This window comes from Coffea arabica, chromosome 1c (assembly GCF_036785885.1).
Source record: "Coffea arabica cultivar ET-39 chromosome 1c, Coffea Arabica ET-39 HiFi, whole genome shotgun sequence".
Classification (NCBI taxonomy): Eukaryota; Viridiplantae; Streptophyta; class Magnoliopsida; order Gentianales; family Rubiaceae; genus Coffea; species Coffea arabica.
In genome coordinates, this window is record NC_092310.1 from 5,302,536 (window position 1) to 5,319,864 (window position 17,329).

General features: G+C 32.6%; 1 protein-coding gene and 1 non-coding gene across 2 annotated transcripts; one reads left to right on the plus strand and one right to left on the minus strand.

Moving 5' to 3' along the window:
* Positions 1-2,143: 2,143 nt before the first annotated feature.
* Positions 2,144-2,304, plus strand: LOC113687325 (U1 spliceosomal RNA). Its single transcript, XR_011814619.1, has one exon. It is a non-coding gene; the product is annotated as a U1 spliceosomal RNA (small nuclear RNA).
* Positions 2,305-9,230: 6,926 nt separating this feature from the next.
* On the minus strand, positions 9,231-11,411 carry LOC113737026 (pentatricopeptide repeat-containing protein At1g33350-like). The gene has a single exon (XM_027264275.2). It carries the CDS (start codon positions 11,101-11,103, stop codon positions 9,529-9,531), a length of 1,575 nt encoding a protein of 524 aa, XP_027120076.2. The 5' UTR covers positions 11,104-11,411; the 3' UTR covers positions 9,231-9,528.
* Between the last annotated feature and the right edge of the window lie 5,918 nt (positions 11,412-17,329).

The window sequence follows — 17,329 nt, forward strand, 5'->3', positions numbered from 1 at the left end:
CTGAAAAATAAACGATGAATTTGTACGATAGATGTTCACTGAGCGCTCATTTATGGTGGTCACTCACACGTTTTGAATTTTTTTTTTTTTTTGAGAAAAAAATTGTAAGACTAAATTGTGAAAAGGTATAAATGCGTTTGAATGGTAAGTGAGAAATCGTAAAAAATTTAACTTATGTAAATACTGGCTAATGAAACATTAGTAGGATGACGTGATTCTGCTTTCTTGATCTGTTGGTGGAGCATTCAATGGGTCTGGATTGTACAATGAATGTTGTGTTTCAGTTTATCTGATTATGTTGGATTTTTGAGCGGCCAATTTTGATAGAGACTTCCAAGAAACTGACTTAAAGAACCTTCCTTCTCCTTGTATGGTGGATTTTGGTTGGACTGAGATCTGAAAAATTTATGGCCTTGCAAAAGAGTTCATTTTTTTCCCCCAAAATGGCACTAACGTACCTGTAAATGAATTGTTTTGATTTCACGTCACAAATTCACAAAGACAGATTATCAACATGCCAAACTCGGATTGGAAGTATTATGATGATAATTCTTGTTATTGACACATAAGAAAAAAGGGTTATATTTATGTTGAGAATAGATAGCTAATTCGATCAACATGCTTGAATTGCTTCGATCAACTTTTGCACACATGTCATGAATCCAACGCTGATAGTGTATATACCGTCAGCGTAGAAAAGATTTACTTTTTTAATTTTTAATAGAATAAGTTGGTCAAGCCAACCAACATAAAGTCTATTCCATTTTGCATTATGATCAACTTGAACTTTGATAATTTTGCAAATGTAGCTGTCATTTCACTGGTACACTGTATTTAGCATATTTTTTAGTTTTAGCTCCTCCACCTCAATTATTTGGATTAATTTATGATGAACATTTGTGGAAATGTATCTTTTAGGTTAAGGAAGGCAGGAAATTAGAAACAGGGCAATGGAAATTTAATTTCCTGGCTTGCATTCTATATATGCTGAGTTGCATCAATGCACCTTGTAGAGGATGAGTTTACATTTTCGCACCTCTTGCATTTCCTTTAACAGGCCTAATATCAATAAAGCTGCCCAAAAAAAAAAAAGAAAGAAAGAAAAAACTCTTCAATGCTGATTCTTTGTTGGAGGATGAGTATGCATAATCCTTTCTCAATTTATGAAGCAGAACAAGAGCATCTGCACATTAATTTGCCTCCCCAGAAGCTCTTCTAATCTTGTTGTGGAGATATGATGAAGAACCTCCAATCAAATAATGGATATGCATATCAGTGAGTACATGTTATTCATCGCCAAGCTGTATCAGTTTTAGGAGGATCAGACTGATATCTACTTCTACTTCCAAGGATGAAGTCAGCAAGATCAAGCACCTTATCAAGCACCTTTTGTTTTTCAGAATATGGAAAGAAAGAATAAGCAAGTCACAACTATAGGCCGCAAACAAATCAAACCGCTCGCGAACGGCTTGATCTAACCAAGTTGAACTATCAAACTTGAGTTTAGTATGGAGAAACTCAACTCGTTATCTCGCAAGTCGAATAATATATATATTATTTTAATAGTAAAATTATATATATATTCCTAATAATTTTAATATTTATTAAAGAAAAATGATTATCTTATGCATTTTTAAAAATATAAAATAATTATTTTATTTATTTTTTTAGAACTCAAGTAGACTCGATTCTGAACTCGACTAAGATCCAATTTGACATAGTGTTCGAACTCGAATTTTACATTGAAAACTTGTTGAATTCGAGTTCGAGTTTGAAGTTGATAAAATTGAGTCGAGACTCAGATCGATTAGACCAAATTTCGATTCGATTTTATTTGTTTGCGATCTTAGTCACAACAAAAATAAGAAACCGAAAAGGTCGTATATAGCCTTGGTTATAATGTGGAGAACCCTTATAAAATAATTGAGAGCAAGTATTGAACCGTTGGTAATCAATTTGAGTAGTAGGCAAAGAAAATCATAAAAAAAATGCCGTAGGAAAATTTAAGGGAACGTGCATGGTCAACAAGATGAGGCGGTACAGTTGTGCTACATTCACTGATTCTGCGTCCCACATCGACTTGAGACAGAGGAGAGCAGGCAAGACGAGAAGCATAAAAAAGGTCGGAGGAGGAATGGGATCCATACTTACCTGGACGGGGTCAATGGGTGATCAACAAGGCCCATGGCCTAGGTTGGTGACCTCCATTGCACTTCGGAGGGGTGCCCGCCTAAGGTCTACCCAAGTGGTGGCGCCTACGTCATAATTTGTGGCAGCGGGGGCCTGCGTTCGCGCGGCCCCTGTCCAAATTTAGTCCAAGATTTGGCTTTCCTCTCGTGTCCAGCCCAAACAAAGGGAATAAAATGGACGCGGCTCTAGGTTAAGGCTATACAAGGGGTTAAAAGAAATTAAGGTAGAGTGCTTTTTCTGTATTAAGTATCATGATTAATAATGTGTTCAAAATATTTGTTATAAGTTTTTGATCTCTTTCTCTATTGTTATCTCACTTTTAATGTTCAAAAATTTGTTATTAACTTTTGATCTCTTTCTCTAATGTTATCTGACTTTTATTTATGGTTGTTTGGATTGTAGTTTATTTATTTGTATTATGAACATATTTTTTAATAATTTTTTATTTCATATATATTATATAAAAAAATTTTATAATACTTTTTTTAAAAAAAATTATTTCAAATGTTTTCTAACTTTTATTTATGGTTGTTTGGATTTTAGTTTATTAATTTTTACTTATTTACATTATCAACATATTTTTTAATATTTTTTTATTTCATATATATTACATAAAAAAGTTTTATAATATTTTAAAAAAAAATTATTTCAAATAATCTACTATTCAAATGCACTTTATATTTCATGCTAAATTTAAATTTAAATGTTGAAATTTTTAGGATAATTTTGAAAATAAATTCACTAGCATCATCATTAAGCAACTATTCTTAAAAGGAGTTGAAATGCAAAACAACTATTCCTAGGAGGAGTTGGAATCCCAAAATGTGAGAAATAATTTCAGACTGAATAATAGAAACGTGTACGTTTTTTTTATGGGGGAAAGAAAAACTAGTACCTTTTACTACAAATTTTTTTTTTTTGAAGAACCCTTTTACTACAAAATTGTTCATTGGATCCTATAACCAACTAATTCAACACGTCCCAGAGTTAGCTCAGCAAATTGAGTTTGCCGCAATACGCAACTCATGACCATGACAAATGATCATGGATCATGGATAGAGTTTGGAGCAAGCAGCTCTTTGACTCAGACAAGTCAAGAAGATCATTATTTTGAATCTCTTCCCCATATGTTAAGCCCAATGGGCTGAGACCACAAGTGCGTATTCTTGATTGTCTTGTGTAACATTGTGCTTTAGTTGCAGTGTTACTTGGGAAATTCAGATGATTAGAAAATTAGGTAAAGTCTGCTTTCCAAAAAGATAAAAAAAAAAAAGAGGTAAAGTTCATTATAACACCATTTTCATTTGTGTTTGTTTGATGAGAATATTCTAGAGGATTTTTTCTTATTATTATTATTATTTTTTGTAATAGCACAAGGGTGGGATTTAAAAAGTGGAGAGGAGGCAGGACATTAGAATTCATAATCTCTACATTAGAACATTCTGGAGATGTTTTCTGACAAAATTCAATAAATTTGTGTTCCATAAAACAGAAGCGAAGCGAGTGACCAAACAAATGAGCAAATTATCCTAAATGAGCAAAATAGCTGTGTTTACGAAATTGTGATGCATGAGATTATCCTAATTCCTAACTTAAATTTGTACCTTAGAGTCTTAAAATTAAGGTACCACTTATTCGTTTCTTATTTATTTCAAAATGTAGCAAAAAGTCGGCCAAACAACGAATTGATTTGATAACTGGCCATTATTTAATTATCTGAATAATCTACTGCCAATTAAAGCATCAAATTCATAATTGTTTGATAATTTTAATAATTATGGCGACTAGCATAATCGAATTTGTGTCAAGGAAATAAATGATTTAATTTAAATGAACCAAACTTGTGTGTTTATTGGTTAGAATTGATAACTTTTCTAAATCTTAATACTATTGATAGATTAAATCCTAAGAGCTTATTTAGAGTTGTCTATTGATTAGAGAAGTAATTAAAAAGCTTGTTTTAACCAGTAATTAAAAAGCTTGTTTTAACTAATAATTAAAAAGCTTGTTTTAAAATCTTAATTGACCATAACAAGTTTATTCATGAATGTATAAATTTATTTTTGCACTAATGATCAATTAATTGAACCAAATGCCGAGATTATTCCTTTGATGAGAAGGTTTGTTTTCATTGATGTAGTTTTATTTTATTTTTCATTATTAATGTCTTTTATTTTTATTCTGTTATTTAATTTCTCTCAACCCCCATTTTAATTCTTGAAATTGTGAAGAAAATAAATTCACTAGTCTTTGTACATACAATTCTACTCACTGATGTGCACAAATTTCTATTTTTCTTGAGTACGTAATTTTATTTTTGTTGGATTTGACGCTCACCTGGATTCATGACCTCCCACTTTCCAAAAAAAGAAAAAAAATCCTTTATTAGATAACTAAGTAAATACTTGAACCGTTTTTTTTTTTAAAATATAGGTGGATGTCTTGAATCCGAGACGTCTCATTTACACTCCTTCCCTCAGTACCGGCCAATACATCCCTCCCCCTAGTAAATATTTGTACTTTAAATACAATTTGGCAAGCCACCCTTTGGGTATAAATACTTGTACGGAAATTAAAACTCAATTAAAACTTGTGTTTTTTCTTTGTAGGCAATTTCAAGGGAAGCAAAAACCTATGAACCGGGAGAACTAAAATTCTATGTGGTGCTAGTTTGCACTGCCATAAGTTGGCAATGATTTTACCTGAGAGTCATGCAGCCACTTTGCTATCCGGTATTATAATTGCTGTGATGCTCCCTGTGACAGAAGTCTTGGCAATTCTTTTCTACCACGAAAGTTTCAAGGCAGAAAAGATTTTAACTCTTGCCCTCTCTCTTTGGGGCATTGCTTCCTATTTCTTTGGTAAGATCAAGCAGAAAGAGAAGAGCAGCTCAGCCGAAGATTAAGTAGATAACCCTGAATTTGTTGGTCCATAATTCCTATGTAATCCATTGGTTATGGTAATTGGCAACCAACATTATTCAGTAATATAATCTTTCATGTGTACTTGTCAAAGGAGCATCCAAAGTAATGATTTCTTGTCTCTGTATATATAAATTATAGAATTCTATCCCTGTTCTTTTTGGCTATTAATGCATAGTCTTTGAGATCTTTCTTTCTTTCTTCCTTTTTTTGGGTATTAATCTAATTACAATTCATATTGTCTTAATATTTTATTGGCAGTCATTTGGCAAAATTGAAAACATTATCTAGTGGCCACTTTTGCTATTCTTTTTAAAATTTAGAATCAAGAATATTCCTTTATCTCTTCCTTAAAACACAATTAATTATAGTAGAAATTAGTTGCCTTAGAATGGTACAAACGTCCCTCCATTATACTTAAAGGTCGAGTTACTTTTGCCCCCCGGTTAAAAAAGTATATGGATTACAAACAACAAGAGTTACTTGTTTCTTTACAAAGTAATTAACTAGCACCCGTATTACTGACATAGAAATTAAGCTTAATTATAGTAAACATGTTAGGCATAATTGAACAAAAAGCAGCATCCATGCATGCCTCAATCACCACTAGAGGTGTCAAAATGGGTGACTTGGGCGGGTTTGGGTTGGGTAAAATGGGTAATGGGTATAAGTGAGTCAACTCATTTATACCCATTTAATTAAATGGGTATAAATGGGTAAGTCAAAAAATGAATTGGGTAACCCAATTACCTATTTATAACTCATTTATTTTAACTTTTTGCAAACTCATTTAAATTCATTTTTGCAAACTAAGTTATCAATTTATACCACTCTTTGTACCCATCATTAGTTTTAAATATTTACTTATAATGTTCAATAAACTTAATTACCAATTTTTTTCATTTATACTCTATGTCACAAAATTACCTATTATTTAATAATTGAATAATACGAATATAAAAATTTGAATTAAGTACTATAAAAATTAATATAAAAACTTAATCCAAAAATTTTGAACCCCTAACATTTTTTTCATATATAAATTTAAATTTTCATTTTATAAAGATAAGAAAATAAGCTAAAATTTATCATAAATTGGTAATGCTAAAAAATGAGCAAGTTAACAAACTAAGAAAAAATAAAATAATAAGATAAAACCAACAAATAATAATAATGTTAACATCATGACAAAATGAAAAATTTGAAAAAAAAAAAAGGTAGGGGAAAAGAAGAGACTTGGGGGGAAAAGAATTTTAAATGGGTTAATTGAGTTTGATGGGTTACCCAATAATACCCATTTATTAAATGGGTATTATTGAGTAACCCATTTATACCCATATACAACAATTTAAGATACCTATACCCATCTATTCATGGGCGAGTATGGATAAATCTAGTTAAGTGGGTTGATTTGCCACCTCTAATCACCACATAAAATAACATTACACTCTTGCATTTGGATTAGATGAGAATAAAGCTGGCAAGTGTTTCAGTCATTGAAGTTGCAAAGATTATTTAGATATAAATACATCGTTTGACCCATAGGAAAAGAGTCTTGAAGCAATTCGATTGTGGAAGGCATGATCTTGTAGGATTCCAATAGATGCCTAGACCAAATTTTACAATATTTTAAGAAGGGTCCGTTTAGGGCACTTGTTAAAATGTATTTCAAGTGTCATATTTTTTAAAATATAAGATTAATTAGAGAGAGTAAATAAATTCAAAAAAGAGTAGGCAAGATTAAATAAGAAAAGTATGTAAATGTAAGGGACGGTAATAATTATTAGTATGTGCATCTATATAGCAGATTAGATGAATGTTAGGTATATTAACGAGTGTCCAATGAGCACCTGTTAGAAAAATCCTTTGAAGAATAGTGGGAAGTCATCATGTATATATTTCAAGTTTATGCTACTAATTGTCAATACTAACACGTAATCTTGAAAATGACCTTGGCTTCGCATTAAGGTAACTTTTGGAGAATTCGAGCATGGCAAAAACAATATATTATATGAGCTTGACATGGAGCTAGGCTTACTTCGGCTGTAAGGTTAAAAACTCAACCACGAGTCATAAATTTCACTGCCATAAAATAGGGGTAACATCTGCCGCCCTTGAATTCTCCTCATTTCTTCCATTTTAAGAGGTAAAGATATCACCAAGTATCATCTCTTCTGTTAATTCAAACAAAGAACTAATCCTCAACAGGTTGTCATCTTACACAGTATGGCATAATATTTGATAAAGGAGAGGATGGCATTCCCAGTGACTGTCATTTGAATGTAAGAAGTTACTTTGTTACGCACCTAAGAGTTTGAACTAAAATCTCTCTTGAGCACATCTCGATTACATGATAGGGATGAGCTAACTAAGGGATAAAATCGAACAACAATTTGGCAGTGAAGCTACCATTAACCAATTGCCTTATGGGAAAACCTTAGACAATAATCACTTCCTGCCATGATATCTCACAATGCGGCTCTTCCAGGCAAAATGCAAAATTCTCTACACCATCCAACACTGAAATTGTGAAAGAACCAGCTCAGTCAACTTTCCACGACCACCAAAATAACAAAAGAAATTGTAGGGTAAATGCGACTATCATGGCAAACTCTACTATCCCTGTGCAAGGAACCATTCAAACCCATATTACCATTTCCCTTTCAAGAGGCTGGGGAAAGATTCAAGTGCTGACCTATGAAAGAAGGCTAGACTTGCAACACGTACTTAAAAGAATATTTAATACAGGCGACATAAAGTAACGATCAGTAAACTGCATCTAACTAAACAAGGAATAGCACTATATTATTACTTGCATATAAATTTTTATTCGCTCATTAATGAATTTTTTCTTCTCAAGTTTTCCGTTCCTTAGAATTCAGAAAAGCAGATCACAGTCTATTACAGTTGCTCTACTTATTTGAAATGTTACACGTGAATCTCCTATGAAATTAGACAACTTAAAGTCCTTCAAAAACTCGAAGAGAGGACCTCATCTAATTCGTAGATCTTTCATCAAGTCAACCATGTGGCTTAAATATTATATGTCTTCAACATATTGCAATGCCTAACCAAGCCTAGCTGGCTTCAATATAAACTTGTAAACATATTTACCTTTTTCAGTAATATCATCCTGATGTTCTTTGACCCTACCTTCAGCTAGTTAAGCATAAATTTAAATTCGTTCCAACTGGCTAACAGTATAGAAAAGGAAATTGATCAGAACAAGTTATGAAATGGCTTCCAATGAACTTCAAAATACAGCAGAAAAGGATTCGTTACTCACCACATGAGATGTGCTGTAGCAAGAGTAGTAAAGTCAGCCATTCTCACTTTACTAGTGCACAATCTCAATGCTAATAGTAATGAAACTGTCCCTAAGGCTAGCAACTGGAGGAAGAACAAAAGTAGTTCTTCCTACAGTCCTGCAGCCATAGTTGTATCCTGCGAACTTCTCACAGATTTAAGACAAAAAGATAATAGAGCAACAAGACAACATAATTATCAACAGTAGAATCAAGTAGAATGTCATTGTATGCATTCTGTCATGGTAGAGACATCAAAAATATGACGCTTCATTCTCACGTGAAATTGTCAAAACATCAGTGGAAGCGTCCAAGTAGATTTTGCATGTAAGTGCAACAAAGCATTCGAAGCATACAAACTGCCCAATTCAGATGCAAACGATGTTCATATGAAGCCATTTGTAATAGATATGCTTGATTTGCCAAAGCTTTTTTCCAATTCAACATATGCCTTTGGATTCAGTACATTTTAGGAATTTGGAATTAACCAATGGACTATTACCACATAAACAATCTAATCACAATACAAAGGAGTCCATTGCAACAAATTCTCACTCTGTTGCATAGGCAAAAGAACCTGAATGATTGCATAGGCAAAAGAACCCGAATCATCGAATGCTCAGATGATATTTTTTTGACAGTGATATAGTCATTGCAGGGAGAGATATATGTTTTCCTTCATACTAGTTACAAATTTCATGTAAATTGAGGTTGTATTATTGTCCAGACAGATTAATTCCAATGTTACATCAGTTACAAATTCAAATGCTACATCAGACAGATTAATTCCAACATCAGAGAACTGTCAAAGAAATAGTTGCAACTGCTAAGTGCAGCAAGGCCTGCTATATCGTGAAAGATTGACTGGCAGTGTATTATTGTGCAGAGATGAAAGAATGGAAAATTAGGAGCAGCAAACAACCCCTGAAAATTAGAAGCAGTAATTAAACTTATCATTATATCTATGTTAGAACACTAACTTCAGATATCTGTGCTCTCTCTAACTGAATGAGCTATCTAAAATTACGAAAAGGCAATCCAAGAGCAGCAGCTATAAGATTACACACATTACCCGTCTAAACTACATCAGCAGAAGGACTGAATGTTCATTGTCAGTATGAATCCGCCAGACATTCCAAAACTGCATAAATCTCCTCTGTTCTAGGATGTGATTTATCAACACTATAGAATTGGTGAACTTGATTATCAAGCTCAATCCAACTGCAACCTGGTGTCTTATAGGCATTTTGCTCCATAAGCATCTTCCTCAACTCTCGGGCCTCATCCCACTTGCCCATTGCCCCATACAAGGTTGCCAACATTGCGATATAACCACCATTATTGGGATCAATCTCAATCAACTTCTTCACAGCAAATTCAGCCAAATCAGGTCGCCCATGAATCTTACATCCATTGAGCAAAGAACCCCAGACAACCTCATCAGGCACAATCTTCATTCCAGATATAACTTTGAAAGCTTCATCAAATTGACCAGCTCGTCCAAGAAGATCAATTAAACAACCATAGTGCTCAATTTTAGGTTCAATTCCATACCTTTGAACCATCATGTCATAATAATGACGCCCTTGTTCAACCAATCCTACATGAGTACAAGCATTTAATAGCCCAACAAAAGTCACTCCATCTGGTTCTACTTGATCCGCACACTCCAACATCTCCTCAAAAACACTAATAGCACTCTCACTTTTACCATGAAGAGCATAACAATTTATCATAGAATTCCAAGATGTTAAAGTTGGATTCTGAGTCTGATCAAAAACTCTCCTTGCCTCTTTCAAGCTCCCACATTTCCCATACACATCAACCAAGGCATTGGAAACGAACTTATTCAAACTTAGACTATTCCTATACACATAACCATGAATAGATTTCCCAAGCTGTAGCAATCCACTATGCCCACATGCCGAAAGTGCACACAAAACTGTAACCTGATCAGGCCTATTCCTTCTACTCATGTTTTCCTCCAGAACCATCCTCCTAAAGAATGAAATAGCCTCTGAAAACAACCCATTCTGCGTGCACCCTGCAATAATAGAATTCCAAAATGGCGGATCTCTTTCACACTCAGACATTTCTTCAAACAACAAAATCGCATCCCCAATCTGTCCAACTCTAGTATAGCCCGAGATCATAGCAGTCCACGTGACAACAGTTCTTTCAGACATTCCATCAAACAGCTTCCGGGCAATCTGAATATCCGCTGAAAACCTTGAGTATGCGTCCAAAAGAGCCGTTTCCACAACTTGGTATTTCCCGAAACCAGAACTTTCTATCTGGGAATGCACCATTTCTGTCCCATAAGGCCTAACAACTACTGGGCTCGACTTCAAAACTATAGGAAATATAAAATGGTTAGGCCTTTCCTGGCTATTACGGACCATTTCACGGTACAAAAACAGGGAAGTATGGTGGTCTTGTAGGGAAGTATAAGCTGTGATCATGGCTGTATAGAGATGTGAATTGGGTGAATCAAGGTGATCAAAAATCAAGCGTGCGTAAGTGATGTTTGAGAGCTTCACAGTGCAGAAACGGACCAGCTTGAAGACGAAGAATTGAGTTTTGGAGTGGCCTAAGGTTATGAGAAAAGCTTGAAGTTGTTTAAGGTGGTTGAGGCGTTTGCATTTGTCTAAGATTGCTAAGACATGGTTGTTAAGGTTGGACAGCATCGTCTGTTAACGGAAGCTAAATCAACTGGCGAGGGAGGCATATAACAATGACCCTGCTTTAAAGGCGTGGAATATTCTGCATAGTTTCTTCACGCCTTAATTAAGCAAAGCAGCAGGCATCCTTCCATGGGCGTGGTATATAAGCTGCAAAACAATTACGCCTCTAACATTGTATAGGGGCTATCATAATTTCTAGCGCAGGCTCCCAACACCCACAAAGGCGTGATACTTAACCAAAGGGCTTGCCTTTTCCAATCCAACACCCGCAAAGGCGTGATAACCGTTTAAAGTGTCCCCACTACCTCCGCTCACTAAAATATCTAACAATATAAAAAGAAAAGTTGCCCTATGAATAGTGCTTTTTTGTCAAGCGATTATCCGGTAATTCTTGCTAAATGGTTGACCCTTTTTATTAATTGGGCTGCTCCATTTGGTTCTAGCTACTACTTCTTCTCGTGGATAGACATGTTTCCTTCAATTTTTATCCTCTTGTTGTCCTTTTGCCCTCTCCTACTAGTTTTACTGTAATTTAAGGGTATTATGTATCTTAACAATTATCCAAATGGTCGGTTATAATGCAATTATAACCAACTTTCAGCCATCTTTTTGTCATTCCACTTATTCCATTTTTAGTGGTTTGAAACTTCTTCGTGTACCCACCCACCCACAAGTTTTCTGCTCTGAATTTATTATGACTTCCCTCTTCTCTCTTTCCTTATCTTGGTTGTCATCTAGGCTACTCCTTTTGTTTATCTCAACAGAATAACAATATAAAAGGGAGAGTTGCCCTATGAATAGTGCTTTTTGACAAGCGGTTATCCTGTAATTCTTGCTAAATGGTTGGCCTTTTTTTTGTCAATCGGGCTGCTTCATTTAGTTCCAACTACTGCTTCTTTTCCGTGGATAGATGTGTTTTCTTCAATTTTTATCCTCTTGTTGTCCTTTTTGCCCTCTCCTGCTAGTTTTACTGTAATTTTAGGGTATCATGTGCCTTAACAATTATCCAAACGGCCGGTTATAATGCAATTATATCCAACTTTCTGCCCTCTTTTGTCATTTCACTCTTTCCATTTTTAGTGGTTTGGAACTCTTTCGTGTAGCTAGCCAGCCACAAGTTTTCTGCTCTGAATTTATTACGACTTCACTCTTCTCTCTTTCCTCATCTTGTTTGTCATCTGAGCTACTCCTTTTGTTTATCTCAATAGGATAACAACATAAAAGAGAGAGTTGCCCTTTGAATAGTTGCCCTTTTGTTTATCCCGTAATTCTTGCTAAATGGTTGGCCCTTTTTTGTCAATTGGGCTGCTTCATCTGGTTCCAACTGCTGCTTCTTCTCTGTGGATAGATGTGTTTCCTTCAATTTTTATCCTCCTGTTGTCTTCAATTTTTATCCTCCTGTTGTCTTTTCTACCCTCTCCTAATGGTTTTATTGTAATTTAGGGTATTATGTGCTTTAACAATTATCTAAATGGCCGGTTATAATGCAATTATAACCAACTTTCTGCCCCCTTTTTGTCATTCCACTCTTTCCATTTTTAGTGGTTTGGAACTCTTTCGGGTAACCAACCAGCCACAAGTTTTCTACTATGAATTTATTACGATTTCTCTCTTCTCTCTTTCCTCATCTTGTTTGTCATTCGGGCAACTCCTTTTATTTATCTCAACAAGATAGATAAAGTTATTTTTGAGTCAAATTCTCATCCTCTCCCCCTTTTTGGGATCTTCTTAGAATTGTAGAGAAGGATAGGAGGGAAAAGTTGACTGTTTGCAGTATAAACAAAATTCTTTCTTTCCTCATCTTGTTTGTTATATGAGCTACTCCTTTTGTTTATCTCAACAAGATAGATAAAGTAGAAAGTCATCCCCCTTTTGTTTATCTCATCCCATCATCTCCCGCTTTTCGGGATCTTCTTAGAATTGTAGAGGAGGATAGGAGGGGAAAGTTGACTGTTGCAGTGTAAATTCTTATATTTTGTTTATATAAAACTCACCAATTCTCCACAAAAAAATGGCTATGTAGGATTTGCATTCAACGTTTTTGAATAGATTTTAGCGAGTGTTATGAGGATTAGGTTCTGTTTAATGCTTGAACTCAGTATGTTTAGAATCATGGAACTTATGTTTAATTACGAATAATTTTTTTTCCAAATGTATTTGTTCGAAGATATATATAAACTTTTAATCCCTATTTTTGTTCAACTTTGTCCTATTTACTATGCTCCCCTGTCTTCGTGCTTTCTTATTCTTTGTCACTCTTCCACGTCTTATCCCTCCAATCTCCATTTTAGCCAGTCATCTAGAGTAATACTGCCTCATTTTCTATTTTAAATTTCTAGAATATTTGTATATAAATAAAATGAAGTTTACTTTTCCTATTATGCATATAAGTAGCTGAGTAGGCCTGCTCACTTTCTTAATTTTCAGCTAATTAATAATGACTTTTTTTCAGTTTAGAGTAATTTAATTTCGCTTCTTTTATAATGGAGTTTTTTTTTGGGTTGTCATTTGAATGTGAAAATAAATTGTTAGAGATTGGGATCAATTGCTTTTATCAGATTGACACGTCTTTTAATTTGGGTTTGTTTGGTTACGTGCTTAATTAGTGGGGATTAATTTTTAGCAATGTCAAGCTCTATGGTTTAAGTGCTTAATTGACTTGCAAGGTCCCTTCTTTTTTGGGTCAACAATAATTAATACTTTTTTGGGAATCATTCACTTTATAATTTTTTAATTATCCTGATCCAAATGCAAAATAACATCACCCTTATGCATTCTATATAAGTGCCCTCATGCATTCTATATATTATTGTCCTCATGCATTCTATATATTTCATAATTGTTAACCTTTAACAAAAATGATAATTCCCTAATGATCCGCATGAATTAGATAATAACAGAGATGTATACTAATAAACCCACACAATAAAACACAGTTAACACGGGAAATATTGCACAGTGCATCTTACTAGTACATAATGAAAAGTGTGTCTACACCTCCCCCAATAATAATAATAATAATAATAATAAAGTAAAATAAAATAATCCTGAGTAGGGTGGAACACAAGAGGAGGAGAGAGTTAAAGACACAAGTCAATAAGATTTTACTACAAGCATTGTAAATTAGTTTTGCAGTAGAAATTAGTTTTGTGAGATATGGGGCATTTGCAAAGAAAATTTTCAATTTGTAACATTGATTTTTGACTAATAGATGTGGGTTTTCACATAATGAATGATTGAAAAATTTAAAAATGTCCAAATTTTAGTAATAGTAACTTATAATATATACCAAGCTAAATAATATGAATACGAAGCATGATTGGAGAGAAATCTATTAAAAAAGGAAAATTATGAGTTGATTGATAAAAGGATTTAGTAAGGCATAATTAGCACAAACATCTATAAGGCAAAAACTAATAAATTGATTGAAAGTTGCTATAAATAAGGAAGGGTGTTAGTTGTTACCAAAAAAATAGAAAAAGAATAAAAAACCCAAAAAAATAAACATTAAATACATACCAATGGTGAAGCGGAAAATGAAGGGAATTAGTTGTTACTAGAAATAAAGAAAAAGAATTAAAAAGTATGACATTAACATGTTGATTGATATTTGTTATAAATAAGGAAGTAATGAATTATAAGAAAAATAAAAATTATCCAAATTTTAGTAATAGTAATTTATAATATATAATCAAGCAAAATAATAAGAATATAAAACATGATTAGAGAGAAATATTAAAAAAAGGAAAACTATAAGTTGCTTGATAAAACTATTTAGAAAGGTATAATTAATATAAACGTTTATAAGGTAGAAACTAATAAATTGATTGAAAAGTTGCTAGAACTAATGAAGTGAAAGATGATTGGAACTAATTGCTAAAAAAGAGAAAAAAAACAAAGAATATAAAATAAGAAATTAATTGTTACCAAAAGTAAAGAAAAAGAATATAAAATAAGAAATTAATACATTGATTGAAATTTGTGCTCCCTCCTTCCCACTTTGATAATTTTGATTTTTTCCTCACACAGTTTAAGAAAAGTTAGTTAACTTTGTTGGAAAAATAAATGTAGTCTAATATTTTTCTAAAATACTCGTACATTAATATTAACAGTATCACTAATCACTATACCTTAACATTAATTATAACAACAATAATGATGGTATATTGCACCATTCAAAACATATATCAAAGCAATTATTGGGGAAAAAGTTGACTGTATTAAATAAGGTAGGCTATATTCACAAATGAAGTATATTAAATAAGGGTATTTGAAATAAGTTAAAAGTTAACTATATTATATTCTTAAATTGGAAGGTAGATTATAATTTAGGACGGATAAAAAAGGAAAACAAACTATCAAAATGGGATGGAAGGAGTAATAAGTAAGGAAGTACTGAATTATAGGAAAAAATAGAAATTGTCCAAATTTGACTAATAGTAACTTACAATATATAATCAAACAAAATACTAAGAATACAAAACATGATTGCAGAGAAATATTAAAAAAAAACTATAAGCTGATTAATAAAAAGATTTAGAAAGGCATAATTAATACAAATGTATAAAAGGTGGAAAATAACAAATTGATTGAAAGTTTATAAAGAAGTCAAAAAGTAAAGAAATTAAATCGGTTAATTGTTACAATAGAATAGAAAACGAATTAAAAAATAAAGAAAACACAAATGTTAAATATGTCAACGTGGCGAAAAGATATATAATCCACTTGGACTTGGCCTAAAGATTGGAATAGTGAAGTGAGCAACTAACAAAACGGGAACTCGACAGCAAAAAATACAAATGTATATAAAGTGTAATTAATGGAATAGTGAAGTGAGCAACTAACAAAACGGGAACTCGACAGCAAAAAATACAAATGTATATAAAGTGTAATTAATAGAAACGTATATAAAGTGGAAACCAATAAATTAATATAAAGTGCAAATCAATAATTTAATTAAAGGTTGTTAAAAATAAGGAAGTGAAAAAGGGAAGAGGATTAATTGATACCAACAAATTAGAGAAAGCATAAATAAAACACCAAAACACATAAACATTAAATACATTTTGAGATGAAAAGATAGATAATCCACATAGCAAAAAGTTGGACTAGCCAACTTAGTTATCTACCAAATTGGATATACACACACATACACATATACACATAATGTATATATATGTATGCATGTATATACATGTGTGTGTGTATATCATTATTGAATTATATGCTATCTTAGGATAAATGTTGAATAGTAATTTTGATATTTTAGATTTCCTCTCAGGATATCTAAACAAGCTTCTTCACTATTTTTTATTCTTATATCTAATACAACTAGACTTATTGGACTATCTACTCTTTCTTGAAAAGTAGATCTTATTACCATTTGGATTGACTTGATATGGATCCATCCTATTTTATCTCTAATTTTCTTATCTATTTGGTTTAATTTATTAATTAAATCTTTTTTTTAGATAATAATGGTATCTTGTTTCCCTGAACAATTAGAAAAAGATAAAGGATATTATTGGATTAGATATATCTAATAATAAAATTAGATTAACGGAAGGAATTTCTTCACCACAAATACTATGTAAACTTCCTAGTGGTTTTTGTACTATATAAACTCTTTATCTTTGTACTCCCTACCATGAAATAAAATTTTACGTTTGAAGAAGAAAAATCCTTGTTCATTTTTAAATTCTTTTTCTTAATAATATAACAATCCTTTCTCATTCCTACTAAGACCATTAGACTACACCTCGAGATATAAAACGAAACGAGGTTATACTGGTAGCAGCTGAAGGAATGTAAGGGAAGTTACCTTGTCTCCTGTTTAGATTCATGAACAGGAAGAAGGTTGGGGTTGAAATGCCTGATAAAAGTCCATACAAAACATCTATTATACTTCTACCCAAGGTTTACAAAATCGGGATCCTATGTATGATCGATTTTAGTTTCACAGGATCGGATCGTAGGATAGTAAGATTTCACCAAAAACTCTCAAATTAACTAAATTAATTAATTTGAAATTCATATACAGTTTATACAATTTAAAAAATATCAAATAAGTAAATTATTTATAAACATATAGTATTTTTTACCCATAGTTTGACAAGAAATAAAGCAACGGAACCCCAAAATGAAAAGAAACAGTCCGGGCGTCTTGTCTAATTAGAAATAAGAATACAACTCATCTTAACACTTGATAGTAAAAGCATTTAGTACACAT

Coding starts and splice junctions, on each gene's coding strand:
- LOC113737026 (XM_027264275.2), bottom strand. CDS start 11,103: ATGCTGTCCAACCTTAACAACCATGTCTTAGCAATCTTAGACAAATGC.